Raw genomic sequence first — 17479 nt, 5'->3', positions numbered from 1 at the left:
CTCACCCCGTCGCGAGGATTCGAACCACCGACCTTCTGATCGGCAAGCCCAAGGCTCTGTGGTTTAACCACAGTGCCACCCGTGTGGTGGCACCCCATTATTATGGGTGTAGTGACCTTCCTAAGTGACTGAACTCTCCCAGGAAGTTCTGAGTTCGATTCTAGTTTCTGCCATGGGTTATATGTCACAGCTGCCTCTCCCTTCTTCGATATGGGGCTATGACTAATGGCAACCTTCACTACAGGGTTGTTATAAAGGTCTTGTCATGTAAAGCGCCTTTGCGCTTAAAAGGGGCTTCTCTGCTTCAAGATGGAGACTGGCAAAGGTAATAGGAAGACTCAGGAACAATTCCATTGGCTGCTTTTAGGGGAATAGGAAAACTCTTTATGTTTTTATCTGGAAAAGAGGCTCAGCTGACATCCTGGTTGCTACGAAGGAAGGAGCAAGCATATGAATGAGTCAGATCTCTCTCTCTCTCTCTCTGAATGACTTTCGAAGGGGGCAGGGCTTCAAGTGGAGAATGGAATTCAGGTGCCCATCAGAGCATCTCCCGGGGAAAGCCAAGAGTTGCTTCGCCCGCTAGAGCAGCAGGAGGAGGACGCCCAGAAGCTGAGATCCTCTACAGGATGGGGAGCAACGTGCGCCTTCGCCGGGAGCAGCAGATCCCCCTCGGTCCCCATGTAAGCGAGATCTCGACAGAGAGCCTTTTGTTTCGGGAACTGCGGGCGGGAGGAGGGGGGGAGAGAGACACAGAGAGAGCGCCTTTGGAAGGCAATGGAGAAAGCGAAAGGGTTTGTTGCGACGAATGGGGGACGTGGGGGAGGCGTTTTTATGTTTGTGGGGGGGTCGCTTCCATCCTCGCCTTTTGTGCCTTAAGCCACCTGCACCTTTGTTCCAGGATAGGGACCCAGCACAGCTCAGAACAGAACTGGACCGATGCATGCATACAAAACACACAGAGATGGGGCTCTCTCCCACCTACAATTGATGCACCGAGTCCGCTTCTGCTCTGAATTTCCTCCGGGCAAGGGGGAAGATTCATTCTCCGGCGACGGAGAAATGTTATGACTGGCCAGCGATTGCCGTTAGCTCGTTTCCAGACAGAGGGGCAGAGACTGTCTGGAAACGTCTGAGAGACAAGCCCTACTCCTTTCCCACTCGCATTCTGGTCAGATACTCAATAGTAGTAAGTTATTGTTTGCGGGGAGGGTGTTCCCCAGAGTGTAAAGGAAATGCACTCTTCACATGCTCAGGCGCACTCTCATCTCCTGGGAAACAGAGAGCTGAGCTGAGCTCAGAGGAAGCCTGGTTTAATTTACAAGTACAGGAACCGTGGTTTGTCTTTTTCTTTTTTAAGCCCCTGCAAACTTAAAAAAGGAAAGAAAGAAAAGTTAACGGTTTTCTTTTTTAAGCTTGCAAACTTAAAAAAAAAAAGTTAAAATGGAAAAAGGGTGTGTTGTAATTATGCTTTTAAAATATCAAAAATGTAAATAAACCCGAATTCTAAATATATATATACACCAGCCTTCGCTTAGGAAGTCCAGGTCGCTTTTAAGAGGGGCTCTGAGAAGGGTCCCACATGCAGGTTTAGTTTCAGCAACAAGAGCCCTGTTCCTGTTCCAGGGCCACCCCAGTCGCAACCTCTCTCACATCTTGTCAAAACTCCTCACCAAGAGCTGTAGATGCAAGTCTTGATATACTAGAGCACTTTCTAATTTGAGTTGTGCCACAATTGCTCCCCTTACTCTAAGGAAGCTATGCTGCTATCCCTGCTGTGTTCTAGTTTGTGGCAGTGTGCACTGAGGCTGCAACTCTGAGACTGAGCCCCACAGAACTTAACAGGACTTCCTTCGGATACAGATACATATAGGGTTGCACAGTAAGAGTTTGAAATCCCTGCAGCAGTTATTTTAAAAGCAATTATCTGAGACCTAAAGCTCGTAGAGCTTTGTGTCTTCAGAAATGGGCAGCAGGAAGTTTGGGGGGAGTGCCTGTTGTTTTATTGCAAGATGTTTCCTCTGGAAGTCTTTGCGTGGAAATGAGGTACATGTTTCATGTCATCAAGCCCAGTGTTCCTTCATATAAATACTCAGAAATAAGAAGTTTTCTTGGGAGAAAGCCCTGGTGAAAATTGCATAGAATTACAGCACTTAGCAGACTTTTTAAAAAATGTGTGCATTATAGGTTCACACACTCATTGAAAGTCTGGAATAGCATCTATATGTGTACTTCTGAGATTGAGTTCAAAGAATGACAAATGTTTGTGCACAATGAGCAAAATCCCTGCTGTGTGTTTGAGGAGACGGCTTGTGTACTGCAAAGAGATGTGTGTACATCCTTCGCATTGCACCCCTGATCTTGGGGGTATAGCTCTTCCATCAAGTCTTAAGCAACCATGTAATGCACAGCATGGGACACGGGTGGCACTGTGGGTTAAACCACAGAGCCTAGGACTTGCCAATCAGAAGGTCGGCGGTTCGAATCCCCGCAACAGGGTGAGCTCCCGTTGCTCGGTCCCTGCTCCTGCCAACCTAGCAGTTCGGAAGCACATCAAAGTGCAAGTAGATAAATAGGTACCACTCCAGCGGGAAGGTAAATGGCGTTTCCGTGTGCTGCTCTGGTTCACCAGAAGCGGCTTAGTCATGCTGGCCACATGACCCGGAAGCTGTATGCCGGCTCCCTCGGCCAATTTTTATTTATACCCTGCCCTCCCCAGCCAAGGCTGGGCTCAGAGCGGCTTACAAGCAATAATAAAAACAAGTTGAATGACTACAACTTAAAAACAAAATTAAAATGCAACATTAAATATTAAATATTACAAGTCTTGTGCACCCTCACTGGGCAGATTCAGGCTTTTCTATACTTCTTGTGCTACAGGTTTGCCAAAGCCACTGATTCTGTTATAGGTGACATTTACTGAGAACCCATTGAGTAAAAAAAGGTTTCTTCTTAAGTGGTTTGGGAGACCATTTGCTAGGGATGAGACTGCATGCCAGCGGTGTCCTTAAGACGAAAACCATAAACACAAAAGTAAGTTCAGGCAGTGAGTTCAATGGAACACACTTCTGAACAAGCATGATTCAGATCACACTGCCTATTTTTTTCAAGAACATGACATGAATTACTGTGGAGATCAAGTCTACCTGGAAGTTAGGCTGTCTAATCTAGAAGCCCTACTCCCAAATCTCAGAAGCATAGCTTTCTGTGGCTGGGTTATTTGTGGAAGAAATGTACACTGCACAGACTTCTAGAAGCACTGTTACACAGCGTGTCCAGCACTCGTGTGTATTTAACATTCAGCTCTGAAAGGGTTTGAATCTTTTGCATGGGATCAGTATGTGCGTTCATTTAAAAATGTGTGTATACCTTTAACTCTCATGCCCAATAAAGAATTTATCGCACGAGGAAGTAGAAAAATGTTGGTTTATTACACAGAAATCTTAGCAGAGTATGTGGGTGCCAATTCGAACAGGAAGCTTACAATTATGCAGGCAGAAAATAACCATACAGTGCATACACAGCTTGATTCTAAAGGGTGAAGAAGAGTCCTTAAACTAACTCCAAAGTCTGGAGAGGGAGCGCAGCAATGTGCTACAGACAATGTGCACTAAAAAGAAAGAAAATAAGAGAAGGGGTGGTTATACTGTCCTTGAAGCGTAAAGGAACACAAAGTCTGGGATCAGTGCCTTCTATGAGACTTAAGCTACCTGCTTGGGAGTGAGAGTTGCTCAGTGGGTAGAACATGAGACTCTTAATCTCAGGGTTGTGGGTTTGAGCCCATGTCGGGCAAAAGATTCCTAAGTTGCAAGGAGTTGGGTTGATGCTTAAAATCACTGAGGAGCAAAGAGGGGGGTCTTACTGGAGCTGTCAGTTGACTAAGCATTCAAAAATCAAGGGTTTGTTTATACTTCAAAGCTAACTAAACTTTATGAACAGGAGAGGGGGCTTCCTAAGCAAAGAGTGTTAACACCTAAGACCTTTGAACCACTGTTTATTCCTGCTGCTTTACTGAGATTGAAGTAAAAAGGCCTAGTTGAAGAGGAACGTTTTTTGCCTGGCACCTAAAGATATGTAACAAAGGCACCAGACAAGCATCCCTGGGGAGAGCATTCCACAAATGGGGAGCCACCACAGAAAAGGCCCGTTCTCATGTTGCTACCCTCCAAACCTCTCATGGTTAGGATTTATCCCTCAAGCAGCTTCATCAGGAAGAATCCAGGTTCCCTGGCCACATGTCTGGCCATTGGTAGCCAAAGTCAGAGGTAGTCAACATGGTACCCTGCAGAAATTGTGGACTAAAACTTTCATCAGCCCCAGCCAGCATGGCTAATGGTCAAGGATGATACTAGTTGTACTCCAAAACATCTACAGTCATACCTCATGTTGTGTCCGCTTCAGGTTATGGCTTTTCAAGTTGCGTCCTGTGGCAACCTGGAAGTACCAGAACAGTTACTTCCGGATTTCACAGCTCGTGCATGCGCAGAAGCACTAAATCGCGCCGCATGCATGCGCAGACATGGCGCTTCTGGATGTGAACGCTTCGAGTTGCGGATGTGCCTCTGGGACAGATTATGTCTGCAACTCGAGGTTCCACTGTGGAGGCACAATGACTACCTCAGCCTAGGGTATCAAAATGGTGAAAGCTAACCCTATACTTGCTTAATGATATAAAGACCTAGGCAAAATTGATTTATTGTTGTGGTAATTTGATTCTTGGAGATTTTATTATGTATTATATAAGTTTATGCTGTGTTCTGCTCTGGGATTGGTTTTAATGGACAGCAGCTTCTAAGTCACCTAAGCAAATAAATAAGCAGACAATAAGTAGAAACATGAACACAACCAACCCACAGCAAAGATGACTGCAGAATGACTTTAACATGTACACTGAGGTCTAAAATAAGCGGATAAGCAAAAAAAGAAACATAACCAAAACCACAGCAATCATATACTGAACAGTTTTGCATTAATCGATCAATAAGACTGCATTAGCGGGACTAATACATAACTGAAAAGCAAAGCATGTAGAGTTGTCTTTGATGTAAAAGTTATATTAAATAACATAAAAACAATTCCAGTTACAAATATCTGCAGGAATAGAGATAATGTGTAGCAAAAGTACTTGGAATCCTCTCCTCGAGTCTCCTACATCCTAGATTAAAGATCGCCACCTCACATACTGTTATATTCATTTTATTGACTTAGGGAAGAGATAAACTACTTGCTGACTTGGTGTGAGAAATTGAGCAGATTTAATGGCTGATATAATCAACTGCTGGGGTCTTGTAACACCACAATTTTAAAGTAAAGCTCTAATTGCTGGGGAAATGTCTTTCTGACTCTATATAAAAACGTTCACCTGAATTGGCTCTGGTGGAATTACACTGGACAGTAGCAAAGCCTCATCTCCAAGCATGAACTACTGCCAAACCCATACAGAGAGTGTGTGTGGCAATTTCAAATGGGAAAATGATCAGAAGACATCCTGCCCCAGCTTCTGTTGCTTCCAGCTACATGATTACTATTGTATCTCAAAGGCTACATAAGCCATTGTTTAGTGTTATGGGGGGAAACAATAAGATTCATAGGACTGCAACACTCCCTTCGTCCCTCGTCCCCACCCCCATGCCAATATTAAATACTTGTGATTCCAGTCTGTGGCACACCGGTTTTGCCATTTCACCCAAATCTTGCAAACTAGGGTTACAAATTATGTTGAAATTATATTTTGAAATTCTTGTTTGAATAAAGTGGCAGAACTGTGGCTGGTTGCAAACCTGGAACAGAAATTGCTACTCTTGGTGAGTGTGGCAGGAGAGGAGATTATGAGCCTGAGCTCATTCATGCTTGTTTGTTTCTACTTAACCACAGTTTGGTACAGTCGTACCTTGGAAGTCGAACGGAATCCCTTCTGGAAGTCCGTTGAACTTCCAAAATGTTCGGAAACCAAAGTGTGGCTTCTGATTGGCTGCAGGAAGGTCCTGCAGCCAATCGGAAGCCGTGGAAGTTCCATCGGACGTTTGGTTTCCAAAAATAGTTCACAAACTGGAATAGTCACTTCTGGGTTTGCGGCGTTCGGGAGCCAAAACATCCAAGTACCAAGGTGTTTGGGATCCAAGGTACAACTGCTTTAACACCTGAAAAGCATTGTAGTAGCAATAACATTCCCTATGGTTAGCCTTAAGCCAGAGTTTGATGCTGGCTTTGAAATAGAATCATAGAATCATAGAGTTGGAAGAGGGACATATATTCTATCCTTCAACAAAGAAAAGGGAACAAAACCAGAAACAGTTTAAAAGCTGTGTTTTTAAAAGAGCAGCATAAAAGTATTCAGCAGAAATTAGATTGAAAAGCCTAATTATGATTTAAAAAAAAAAAGATGCTGAAACTCCATCAGAGTATGAATTGGGTGAGTCTCCCTGGTAAGAGCATGCATGCCACAGTCAGAGTGCCACCACAGAGAAGGTCCTTCCCATGGTAGCCACTCACAGGCAGTGGCGTAGCATGGCTTGTCAGCACCTGGGGCAAGGCAAGTAATCTGCGCCCCTTAACCCGTGGATTTTAGTAGGGGCAGAGAGCTGCGAGTGCGAGCGCACCCCCCCAGATGTTGCGCCCAGTGCGGCCGGCACCCCCTGCACCCCCCACGCTACGCCACTGCCCACAGGCTAGCAGGAACACCCAAAAAAAGGTATTCTGAGGAATATCTTGTTGTAAAGGCAAGCACACTGCAAGCTGACCTTCAAAGCTTGGTTAGAGGTAATTGTGATTGTACAAGGCCACCCCTGCCTTAAAGCAAAGCATGCTGTGTGCTAGGGAATAGTTTGCCATTCTGTCACTGAAGTCAGACTGTTGTTATCTTAATCTGCAGTTCCTTGAGAGAAGTGTATTTTAGGAAGTGAAAATAGGAGAGGAAGCGTTTCAGTCTGGCAGGGGCACTTCTTTCTATAGTTCATTCTAGTTTTCAGAACTCTCAGGATGCAGGCCTATACATATTTATCTGAGAGATAAGGCTCTTTGAGCTTCTGTAATCATGCATAGGATTGGCGCAATAAGCACATATGATGATTCATTCATTTTGTAAAAGCACCATGTGGTGTATTCAGTGCTTCTAGAGCATCTTGCATATGAATAATGCTGAAACAGGAACGTTAACCGTATCTGCCTTAAAAATACATTTGCAAATTCATTATATTACAGAACATTTACCCACCTAATCTGAGTCTGAAGCAACATGAACAATGTACCAGAATTTTTACTGGCATGGTGTCGAGCCTGAGGGCAAATATATTTGTCAGGAAAGTTTTGCATTTATACATACAATCAGCATTTTGGACTTTAGTCATAATTTGAAAAGAAGTAAAGTTCACACAGGGCATACTGCATAATACCTCCTCCTTGTGGATCACAAATACCTCCCCCCCCCCAGATTTAAAGCAGGGACAATAGCATGGAGGAAAGGGTTAATAAGACCCCCCCCATCCCACTCAAATTATCAAACAACCACCTTTTTCTCTTTGCTGCATCTACAGCATAAAAAGCAAACTGGGCCAGATCAATAGCAGATCTTCTAGCAAAATGCATAGCTTAACTGTCATTTGTGCAAATTATTCAAGTATGGTCTTTGTAGGCAAATGTGCACCTCTGGGCACCACACTGCTAATGCCTTGCATAAATGCATAACATTTTTGTGAATGGTGACTACAAAAAATATTCCAACTACCTATGTTTTATAGAGAAATTAGCAAGAAAAATATACGTATATCAACAGTTATCCATGTCCTGCACTCACAGAAAGGATTCATGTGAGTCTGTTGCTCCAAATGTAGCATGCAAGGCGAGTGTAACATTATTCACATGGGAAATGCTCCTCTGTAAGCTACAACAGTGTGTTTAGCTGCAGTTTAGGTACCTGGAATTTAAATTCACTGGCTGACCTTCTGACCATGTGTAAATTGCACCATTTATCCATTTGCCCTTGTGCACTGAATTAATATTTAACAAGAACTGTTCCTTTCTAAAACCTAAAGAGATAACCAAGCTATATTAAGCACCTTATCATAGACTCTCCCTTTCTCTTGAAATATACCTATTACATATAGACAATAAGGAAATAAACACCCTAATTTTATTATCAATATGTACAGGACAGCTCGAAAGTGTATTCTGAAATAAGGCTATCACCACAAAGCATTATGCTTCCTGTCCCATATGGCACCAGTCCTTTTCCCGGTCCCATCTTGCCAGTTCATACTCTTTCTCTTCTTGACCTTTTAGTAAACCCCTGGAGGAATTTTATTTATTTTCTCTGGAAAATGAATTCCCTACGTACAGGTAGAAAAATTACGATCACTAGGAACATCTATAGTCACTGACTGCCCAACCTTATGCAAGTTCTTTCAATAGTAAATCCAACCAAGGCAGCAACCCTTTACACCCTTACTAGGCGAGCTGCCTGAATACTTTTTATTTATTTCAAGCCTCTCCGGCTTTCCAGCTTGCTGCCTCGTTTCTCTGTCACATCACTCTCCCTCATATCTATGCGCTAAACAGTGTTAGAAACTGAGATATGAAAGCTTAGGAGCTAAATGGCACCTTAAACCTAGGTTATGGGCGCAACAATGGAATGTCTAGGCACACTTTTTTATAAGAATACAAAGCGGAAAATGAAGGAACTGCAGCTAAAATATTATGTTCATTTCTCACATGGTCTAGTCCTTCCCCTGCCCGCCCGCCCCCCATATTCTTAAGAGCAGGGGTAGGAAACCTAAGGCCCGGGGGCCAGATCTGGCCCAATCGCCTTCTCAATCTGGCCCGTGGACAGTCTGGGAATCAGCATGTTTTTACATGAGTAGAATGTGTCCTTTTATTTAAAATGCACCTCTGGGTTATTTGTGGGGCATAGGAATTAGTTCTCTTGTTTTCTTCTTCAAAATATAGTCTTCTTCAAAATATAGTCTTCTTCAAAATATAGCCCACCACATGGTCTGAGGGATGGTTAAACGACCCACGGCTGAAAAAGGTTGCTGACCCCTGCTTAAGAAGGTCTCTTCTCCAGTCTTCAAAGTGTAGCTGGGAGTGGGGAGGCAGAAAAAAGATCCTTTCTTTCCACTCTGTAATTTTAATCTGAAATCTTAGGCCCAGAGCTCAGAAACTGCTCACACTAATGAAATTCCCTGTCGCAAAATGCGCAAAGAACAATGGGAGTTTCTGAACACTGACATTAAACTCTGGCTTTATCTGTTTGTTGAAGGAGGGGCCCCCATTCATTTCTCATCTTGCACCAAACCCCTTCATCTTTTGTTCTCTTAATGGCCGGTCACCCAGGCATTCACAGGAAGCTAGTCTGGCTTAACTATCTTTTAACACTTGCTGGATCCAGGGATTATAGGGGTCTGGCACCCACAAACTCATAACACTATGTTGGGTTTTTGTAAGTGGCATCGAGTTGCCCTGGCAAGGAAAAGTGACTAATAAATATAATAAATAATAATCATCGTCAGGGGTGTTTTTTGAGCAGGAACTTGGAGGAATGGAGTTCCCTTACCTTTTTCATTATTGTTTTTTTGGTCGGGTGGGGTGCTGGAACCAATATATACCCAATGCCTGAGCCAAAAATCCACCTATAATTGTAATCAATAAAGTCGTCGCCGTTTCTAATCCAGATCATTGTCTGCTTGAGTTTATTAATCACAGCTTACTTTTCAGGGGTGCCAACTTGTCCAAAGAAATTGGGGGGGGGCAGGCGGGCGGTAAGCCCCACCCTGCATAATCAATCACATGATGGGGTGCGCACACACTACAGTATTTGAATGGCAATGCCCATCAACTTTGTGGGGGCCAGGCCCCTCAAATATTTTAAGAGGGGCGCAAAGACGCCATGGACCCTAGGAGTTGGCTCCTAGCATAGCTGTCAACCGTCCCTTATTTGGTGGGAAACTCCCTTATCCCAGCGCCGTTTCCCACTGCTGTCCTGGATTGATGATGTCCCTTAAATTTCCTGGGTTTCATGCTCGTCCGGCTGGGGAGGGAAGCAGCGGCTCGGGGTCCTCCACCTTGAGAGAGCGTGCGCGCGCATGAGCTGCCGCATCTTTGTCTCTCCCTTTCCCCCCTCAGGGGCGCGTCGTGAGGAGACGGGTGGCGGCGGGCGGGTGGGCAGCCCCTCTCTTGCGAGACTTCTGCCGCGCTGCCAGGGGAAGCCGGAGGCAGCAGCGGCTGAGGAGGCGGCCTGAGGGAGGAGGAAGAGGAGGGGATGGGGAGGGATGCAGAAGGGCGGCGCTTCAGCGGCCATGGCGGCGCAGCAACCGCCTCATGCCGGGCTGGCGGGCGGCGTGGGCGAGAGTCTCTCCCCCTCCCTCTCTCGTGCGGGGAAGGGCCGATGGAACTCCTCGCTCCAAGACTTTGGCAGCCCCGACGTGCTGCTTAGCATCCCCTCCAGCCAGTGCAGCATCTTAATGTAGTGATTTCCCCCTCAGCACCCCTTTCATAACTCTATTTTTATAAATCATTTGTCCATCCATAGTTCAAATTTTTACAAGTTTTCTTGTAAAATGTATGTAACTCTTTGCAATAGCTTTTCCAAGAAATTATAAGCTTTCCCCATTCTTTATTAAAGAGGTCCTCTTCCTGGTTTCTAATTCTGCCTGGAAGCTTTGCCATCTCCACGTCGTTCATCAGTTTTGTCTGCCCCTCTTCTTTGGTCAGAGTTGCAGACAGTGGTGTAGCATGGGTTTTCAGCACCCGGGGCAAGGCAAGTAATTTGCGCCCCCTAACCCGTGGATTTGCGCCCCCTAACCCTAACCCCCAGATGTTGCGCCCGGTGCGGCCGGGCCCCCCTGCACCCCCCACGCTACGCCACTGGTTGTAGACCCTTAGGATCATCTAGTCCAACCCCCTGCAAAACACAGTCAGGGGCAGCCAAAGCAGCCTGGCTCCATCAGTGCCGGATTTCTGTATAAGCCAAGCCAAAATCCCTTATTTTGACTGCTGGTCCCTTATTTTCGAGGCTGCTGGTCCCTTATTTCCAAATCTGTAAGTTGACAGCTATGGCTCCTTAGCCACTGCCGGGGTGTGTTTGTGTGGCACTGCGACTGGACCCATAATAAACAAACAAGCAAATTTGGTGAATTCCCCCACATTTCTTTCCAGAAAAACAACAACACTGATAATAACGAACGACGTCGACAATACTAATAATCCCCCTTCGTTCCCCACCCCGCGCCTCAGGCAAGGCCCAGAAAATCTTCCCGCCAATTCCATCCTCTCTCTCCGTGCAAGAAGGCGGCGGCTGCCATGGGCGAGCAGAAGCCGCCTCGCAGGCTGAGGGCGAAAGCGCCTCCTCCTCCTCCCCGGACTGCGGCCGTGCAGGTGCGGCGAGGGAGCCCGCCCGCGCGCTTTAACGGCGAGCCGGGCCGCGGCCCACGCAGGCGCCTGGCTCCTAGCGACGCGGCAGCCCCTCCATCCCCACAGCAACGGCGCGCCCATTTTGTTTCGGAAATCGCCTCGCCTCGCCGCCGGCCCCCAGGCGCCTCCGCGGCAGGAGCTGCCCCGTTAGGCCGCGTGAGGCGGCGGAGCCCAGGCCCAGGCCCGGGGCGGGGGCGCGGAAAAGCTGAGGTAAATATTTCCCCTCACGGATTTTCTCTTCAAGCGGGGAAGGGAGGCCGCGGAGGCGGGAAGGGCCGGGGCCATCGCCCTCCCTCCTCGCCGCCAAGGAGCAGAAAAAGGACGCGTCCTCGGCAAAACGGGCATTTGCTGCTTTTTTTTTGCGGGGGGGGGGGACACGCCGTGTGTGTGTCTCTTCTATTTGGGGAGAAGGTGCCATGTCTGCCTATCCAAAAAAGAGAGACTTTGCTGCAGCCCCAAACAAGCACCCAGATAATAAGGGGATGGGGGGGGAATAGCCCCACTTGTTTTCGTTTTCCTCTTTCCTATATAATTTGGTTATTTCCATTCTGAAGGGGAGCGTGGAGAGTAGCGGGTAAATTCGTGGCAGCAGGGATCGCTGCCCTCACATGGCAATTGGAGGAGGCTCTCCATCTCCTTCCTGCTGCTTGGTGGTTTTAACATTGAGGCTGCAAAAGCCTGGCCGAGGCAGGATGTTAGTTAACAAATAGCAGCCTTTAAAAAAAAGAAAAAGATGGTGGTGATGATAATCATCATCTCGCAATGGGCAGTGGCGTAGCGTGGGGGGTGCAGGGGGGGGCCGGCCGCACCGGGCGCAACATCTGGGGGTTAGGGTTAGGGGGCGCAAATCCACGGGTTAGGAGGCGCAAATTACTTGCCTTGCCCCGGGTGCTGACAACCCACGCTACGCCACTGGCAATGGGTGCAGCGGTGGCTGCTAGAAAGTAGATGCTCTGTGGTTTAGCTTAGGGGTTGGGAGGAAATGGAGGGAAGTGGGTGCGGTGGCATTTGGGGCGCACCGTGTGCCAGAGGCAAGATGTTATCGCTCAGAGAGGCAGCTTCGAAGACCCAGGAAAGAAGGCTGAAAACCTAGTAAATGCTCTGAAAGGTGTTCCCCCAAATGGCAAGACGGGGTTTTTTAAAAAAATAATAATAATCAGGGATATGTACCAGAAAAGTGGATCTGTTCCTGGGTAAAATAGGGACAATTCAAACATAAGTATGTATAAATAAGTAAATAAATAAGTATACCGCCCTATACCTGCGGGTCTCAGGGTGGTTCACAAGATAAATATATTTTGATAATGGCTATCAATCACTATAGACAGATCGGTCCCATTTGGAGGGTGTTTGCCTTGAAAGCCACGGGATAAATATTTTAATAGCACCAGTTCAGCTTCAGAATATTGCCATGGCCCCAACATCGCTTAATATTAATTTACTGCATTATTTTTAAGTGTTACAGCAGAGGTGGGGAACCTCTGGCTTGTGGGCCAGTCTTGATCTGCCAAGAGTTCCAGTTTGGTCCATGAAGCCATTGTTCAAAATCATGCCGAACTGTCAATCAGCTGACATCGCCCCAATAGTTGGGTGACATCAGCTGATGGGTAGGGGTTTGGGGTTCAATTCTGAATTGGCTGCATATGCCAGTTCCCTATGGATTTAACACCTATGGATATAAGTAGCAGGACTTAATGCCTGCTCATCAGCTGATGGTTTAAAGTGGGATGTGTAGCCTGACTGGGCATGCTGCTGAAATCATGGGCACTTTGCTTCTTCTCTACAGTGACCTAAGCTATGGGCTGGCTGAACATTCTATTCAAGCCCAAATTCATGGTTTGTTTTTCCAAAATGAACTACCTTTAAACCATAGTTTAGTTTAATTATGGTTCACACATCTCTTTAAACCATAGTTTATTTTAATTATGGTTTAAAGAGATGTGTGAACCAGGCCATTATCTTACTCCCTGCAAATGTTCTGCTTGTATGTTTATTGGTTACTAGTGATATTATTATATTGTTCTATTTGATTAGGCTAACGTTATAATGTATATCACATAGAGGCTGCAGCATTAGGTTAGGTTAACATATGCAAAAAAATAATATTAATCTCCAGTGGGTAGAATAGCTGTCTATAAATATAAATGAGGTTTGCATTCTGCAAGCATAGGCCTATTTTTCTGGCTGCTTTTGCAAGTGTTCTCCAAATCCAATTGTTTTTTCTCTAGTCCTAATTAATGGACCTAGCTGCATTGAATTACTTTTTTTAGCTGCAAGGGTGCTATAACCTTGAAATGTTATAGCATCTTAGATTGTTTGTGTTGAAATAAAAGTTGAGGGATGTGCATTTTGCCAGGTGTATTTCCTAACTCCATCCCCTTAGGATGTTTTAGCTGTTAGGTTCTTTATCAAACCAGTCCCCCACTCTTTAAAAATTAATGATTAACTAGGAGAAGAATGGGTTTGTTTTTTGTTTGTTTGTCTGTTTGTTTGTTTGCTTGCTTGCTTTAATCACAACTAATATGTTTATGCATACAGTGGTACCTCGCAAGACGAAAAACTCGCAAGACGAAAGAGTTTTTGTTTTTTTGAGTTGCTTCGCAAGACGAATTTCCCAATGGGCTTGCTTCGCAAGACGAAAACGTCTTGCAAGTTTGTTTCCTTTTTCTTAAAACCGTTAATACCCAGGGTGCATTGCTTCGCAAGACGAAAAATTTGCAAGACGAAAAAACTTGCAGAACGAATTAATTTCGTCTTGCGAGGCACCACTGTATCTGGATTTGTAATCTTCTTTTCCCCTTGTATGTGGGTGACCCTATTTTGCTACATGGTATCACCCACTATTGGAAGGGAATATATTATGCAGAAAACAAATAAACTACTACGTTAAACAAGGCTGTGGATCCTTACCAGAAAGCATTCACAAAAAAACCTCCATAAATATGTGACTGAGAAATCCAAGATAAGCATAACATTGGTTGGGTAAATGTTTCAGCTTCTGCCTTCATTGGTAACACAAAACTGTTTAATTTCAAAAGGAACACTTGGAGTCAAGGTTCTTCAAATGCTCTGGACGGAGGGAATTCTGAGTAAAGCTTACATAAAAAGAGATATATTTGTGCCAGAAATATTTAAAATAGGATTAAAAACACAGAGAACCCTTTATGTATTATCCTTCAAGTTGAAGCCTTCAGGCATTTCAGTTTTCAGTCTGTGTATCTGGGTGTTGTCTCTTGCTTCATGTCTGTTAGAAAAGGGAGTGGATGCTCTGCCAGCCATAGGGGCAGCACATTTCTCTCCTTGTGCCCTCAACAAACTCTGAGGAGGACTTTGACACAGTAAAGAGGGCTCAGGGGCAAGGTGACCTTGCCACCCAGTTGCCCCTTTGCTTTTAGAAGCATCTTGGACAAAAAGCAGGCGGGGAAGGAGGGCAGAGGTGCTGCCTTCTCACTCAGGGCAACAGTAAATAGTCTCTGCAGTGCTGCCCACCAGGTTTGCTGAGTGCCAAGGAAAAGGAGACGCGTGCTGAAGTGGAGAGTTGTTCTCAAGCTGGCCGCAGCTCTTGATGGCAGCTCAGGGGTGCCAAGCAGTGGAACAATGTTTGCGACCGCCCCCCCCCCAGCCGATGCCCTTGGCAGGGACCAACCTAGCCAACCCCTAAGTATGCCCCTATGTGAAGAATAACTGACTGCAATGGGAGATGGTAATAAATAAAAGTGGGTTTCTGTTGCTGATCCTGAAAACAGTTCATGAACTGGGTAACTTATTATCATGGTTTAAAAGTATGTAATTTGTTTCCAGATCCCACATTGCCACAATAATGACAATGATTTCAGCTCAGAAAAGTATACCTATTTAATTTTCACATTCTGCTTGGTTAACAGGTAACTGTTCAGTTTTGTAGATCCTTTGCTACTGTAGTTCACATTCCTTTGCTGTTTTGGCATTTAAATTGGCCTAACCCTTTGACTGAACAGGTTCCCTTGCTCCTCCTATACTGTATGTTGCATGCTGTTTGTTTCAGCTGAAAAAGTATTAAGCTTCAAAAGAGGAGTAATTTATGAGTTAAACATGACTCACTAGCCAGTGTTGAGGAAGGAGAGGCGGAGTAATTCTGATGCAAATATTAGTAAAAGCTAATGTTTAATCCTTCACTGGATGGTGTGCAAAGAGATAGAAGGTAACATTTCCTTGTTCTAAAGCTAAGAATATAAATACAAAATTATTGAGAGAGTTGTCCAAAGTAATACTTTCTACAGTAGCATTTTGTGTTTATAGAAGGTGTTGTACTAGGTATTAAATGAAGAACTTTTTCTCTCTTTTGTGACTCTGAGGGAAAGCAGTACTTTGGCCACCAATATAAAGTTGTATTACAGCCCATGACTAATGATAAATTTGTTGTGAACAAACCTGCCAGCAGCTAATTTCCTGAATTTAAACATATTTTATATGAGAAAAATAATGAATACTTGGATGTGTAACTAGACTGAGCATCTTTGACTTGTTAAAACTTTAAGGAAATGTCTGTTCTAGATTTTTGTAGCATGCCGTGTAGTTATTCTCAACTTTTGAGAGGAAAAAAATAACTGAATGACATGATGTCTAGCACGGCCACTTAATGCTATAAAAGTTGGTCAGTTAATGGCTCTGTGCCTACTAAAGCATGCAAATGTGGAGGGGGATAATTGTTTTCCATTTATCCTTGCAATTGGGCAGTAAGAAATCAGAGTTCAGTCCTGTTCTTTTGCGTAGGTCCTCATGGGAGAGTAAGCTAGAGAGGTTATCCAATTTAGCCTACAGCCCTGTATATACATTTACCTTGGAGTAAGTCCCAATACTGCTTACTCCCAAGGCAAGCTAGATAAAGATCCTGGGTAAGTCACAATAGCCTCAAAAAATGCTTCATTTTGCAATATGTAAGCAAGGCATGTTATGAGGTGTGTAATAAAAAACAGTACAAAACAGAGTTTTGTACTATTATCAAGCAAGGGCAGAGCACAATTCATTTTCTGCTTCTTGGAAAGTACTTTGTATTTATGGGTGTGTTCAGTGAGACTACAGAAGGAGGTTGGTTGTGTACTGTATGGTTACCTTTCTACATAACAAAACAAATGCTAAACACGTATTTTGAAATAAGTTGGAACTGAAACTGTGAACTCTCCTTATAGCAGGAGGCCCCAGATTTAAAGAACCCTTTACAAAACAGATTAAAGTGAAATTAATGAGACTTTCCTACTTAGGTCATCTCTCTTCCAACTCTGGATTTCTCTCTATATAAGACATGAAAATGAAAACTTTTGTTCTGTTTTGCAAAAATTTCCATCCTTAGAATCCTGTTGGCAGCATATAGACATGTGTAAAGCAGAGCAGGGCAGTTCAGAACCTACTGGTAGGTCTCTGGGTGGTTTGCAGTAGAGCAGCAAAGGTTTCCTGCTACTTATGGTTTAACAAATATGACCCCACTCCTCAAATTAGGCTGTTGAATCACTGGCTGTTGAATCTACTCCTAGAGGTGTGTCTAGCACCTTCATTATATAGCTTTTGTATAAGGCTAAAGGTGTACCTCTTTACCCTGGCTTTTGACACTTGGGGTCAATAAGGAAACAAGTCCCACCTTATTTCTATAATTTTAAGTTGTTATAAACTGATTTTAATATTTAATTGTTGTGACCTGCCTTGGGACCTTTGGATGGGGGTGGGTGATTAGTGACAACAACAATAGAAGAAGATGATGATGTTTGTATGAAAGGGTCTATGTGGTACTGGTATGATTCTGGTACTGAAAACAAATTTCTGGGCTGAGCATATTCTCAGAGACAACATTTTCCTCAGTTCTGTGTCCTTTCTAAGACATTATTTTGTATGTGGCTCCAGATGGTAGACCTCAAGATTCTCATGACAAAGTAAACAGACATGCCTAAAGTTTACCTGCTTCTGCTTTAAAGGAATGGTACAGAGTCTATTACGTGACAATGACCAATTGCTAAAAAATCTGCCTCACATATGGAACAGTTGCTTCGTTTACAGAATGAAGACATTTGTGCACCCAGGAATATGTTGTGGATAAATAGACACTTCC

At 44.6% G+C, this 17479-nt stretch overlaps 1 protein-coding gene and 1 long non-coding RNA gene across 4 annotated transcripts in view; one reads left to right on the top strand and one right to left on the bottom strand.

Annotated features, from left to right (window-relative positions):
* The first annotated feature begins 507 nt into the window (after positions 1–507).
* Positions 508–17479, top strand: part of GNE (glucosamine (UDP-N-acetyl)-2-epimerase/N-acetylmannosamine kinase) — a 34069-nt gene continuing 17097 nt past the window's right edge. The window contains exon 1 of one of the 3 annotated variants that reach the window (XM_082204754.1): positions 508–680. In XM_082204754.1, coding sequence (XP_082060880.1) covers positions 627–680 — 54 coding nt within the window. In that variant the 5' untranslated portion in view covers positions 508–626. Of the gene's footprint in view, positions 681–14668; positions 15285–16141; positions 16275–17479 lie in introns of those variants that run through there. The other 2 variants (XM_082204755.1, XM_082204756.1) reach the window with 2 other exon arrangements.
* On the bottom strand, positions 3410–8711 carry LOC309522210. The gene is made up of 2 exons (XR_014214982.1): positions 7211–8711; positions 3410–3607 (listed from the first exon to the last, which is right to left on the bottom strand). It is a non-coding gene; the product is annotated as an uncharacterized lncRNA (long non-coding RNA).

The sequence above is a fragment of the Podarcis vaucheri genome (genome assembly GCF_965113315.1).
Source record: "Podarcis vaucheri genome assembly, chromosome: 17".
NCBI classification, from domain to species: Eukaryota; Metazoa; Chordata; class Lepidosauria; order Squamata; family Lacertidae; genus Podarcis; species Podarcis vaucheri.
The sequence above is the reverse complement of the archived record's forward strand: the minus strand, read 5'-3'. Positions and strand labels throughout refer to the sequence as shown.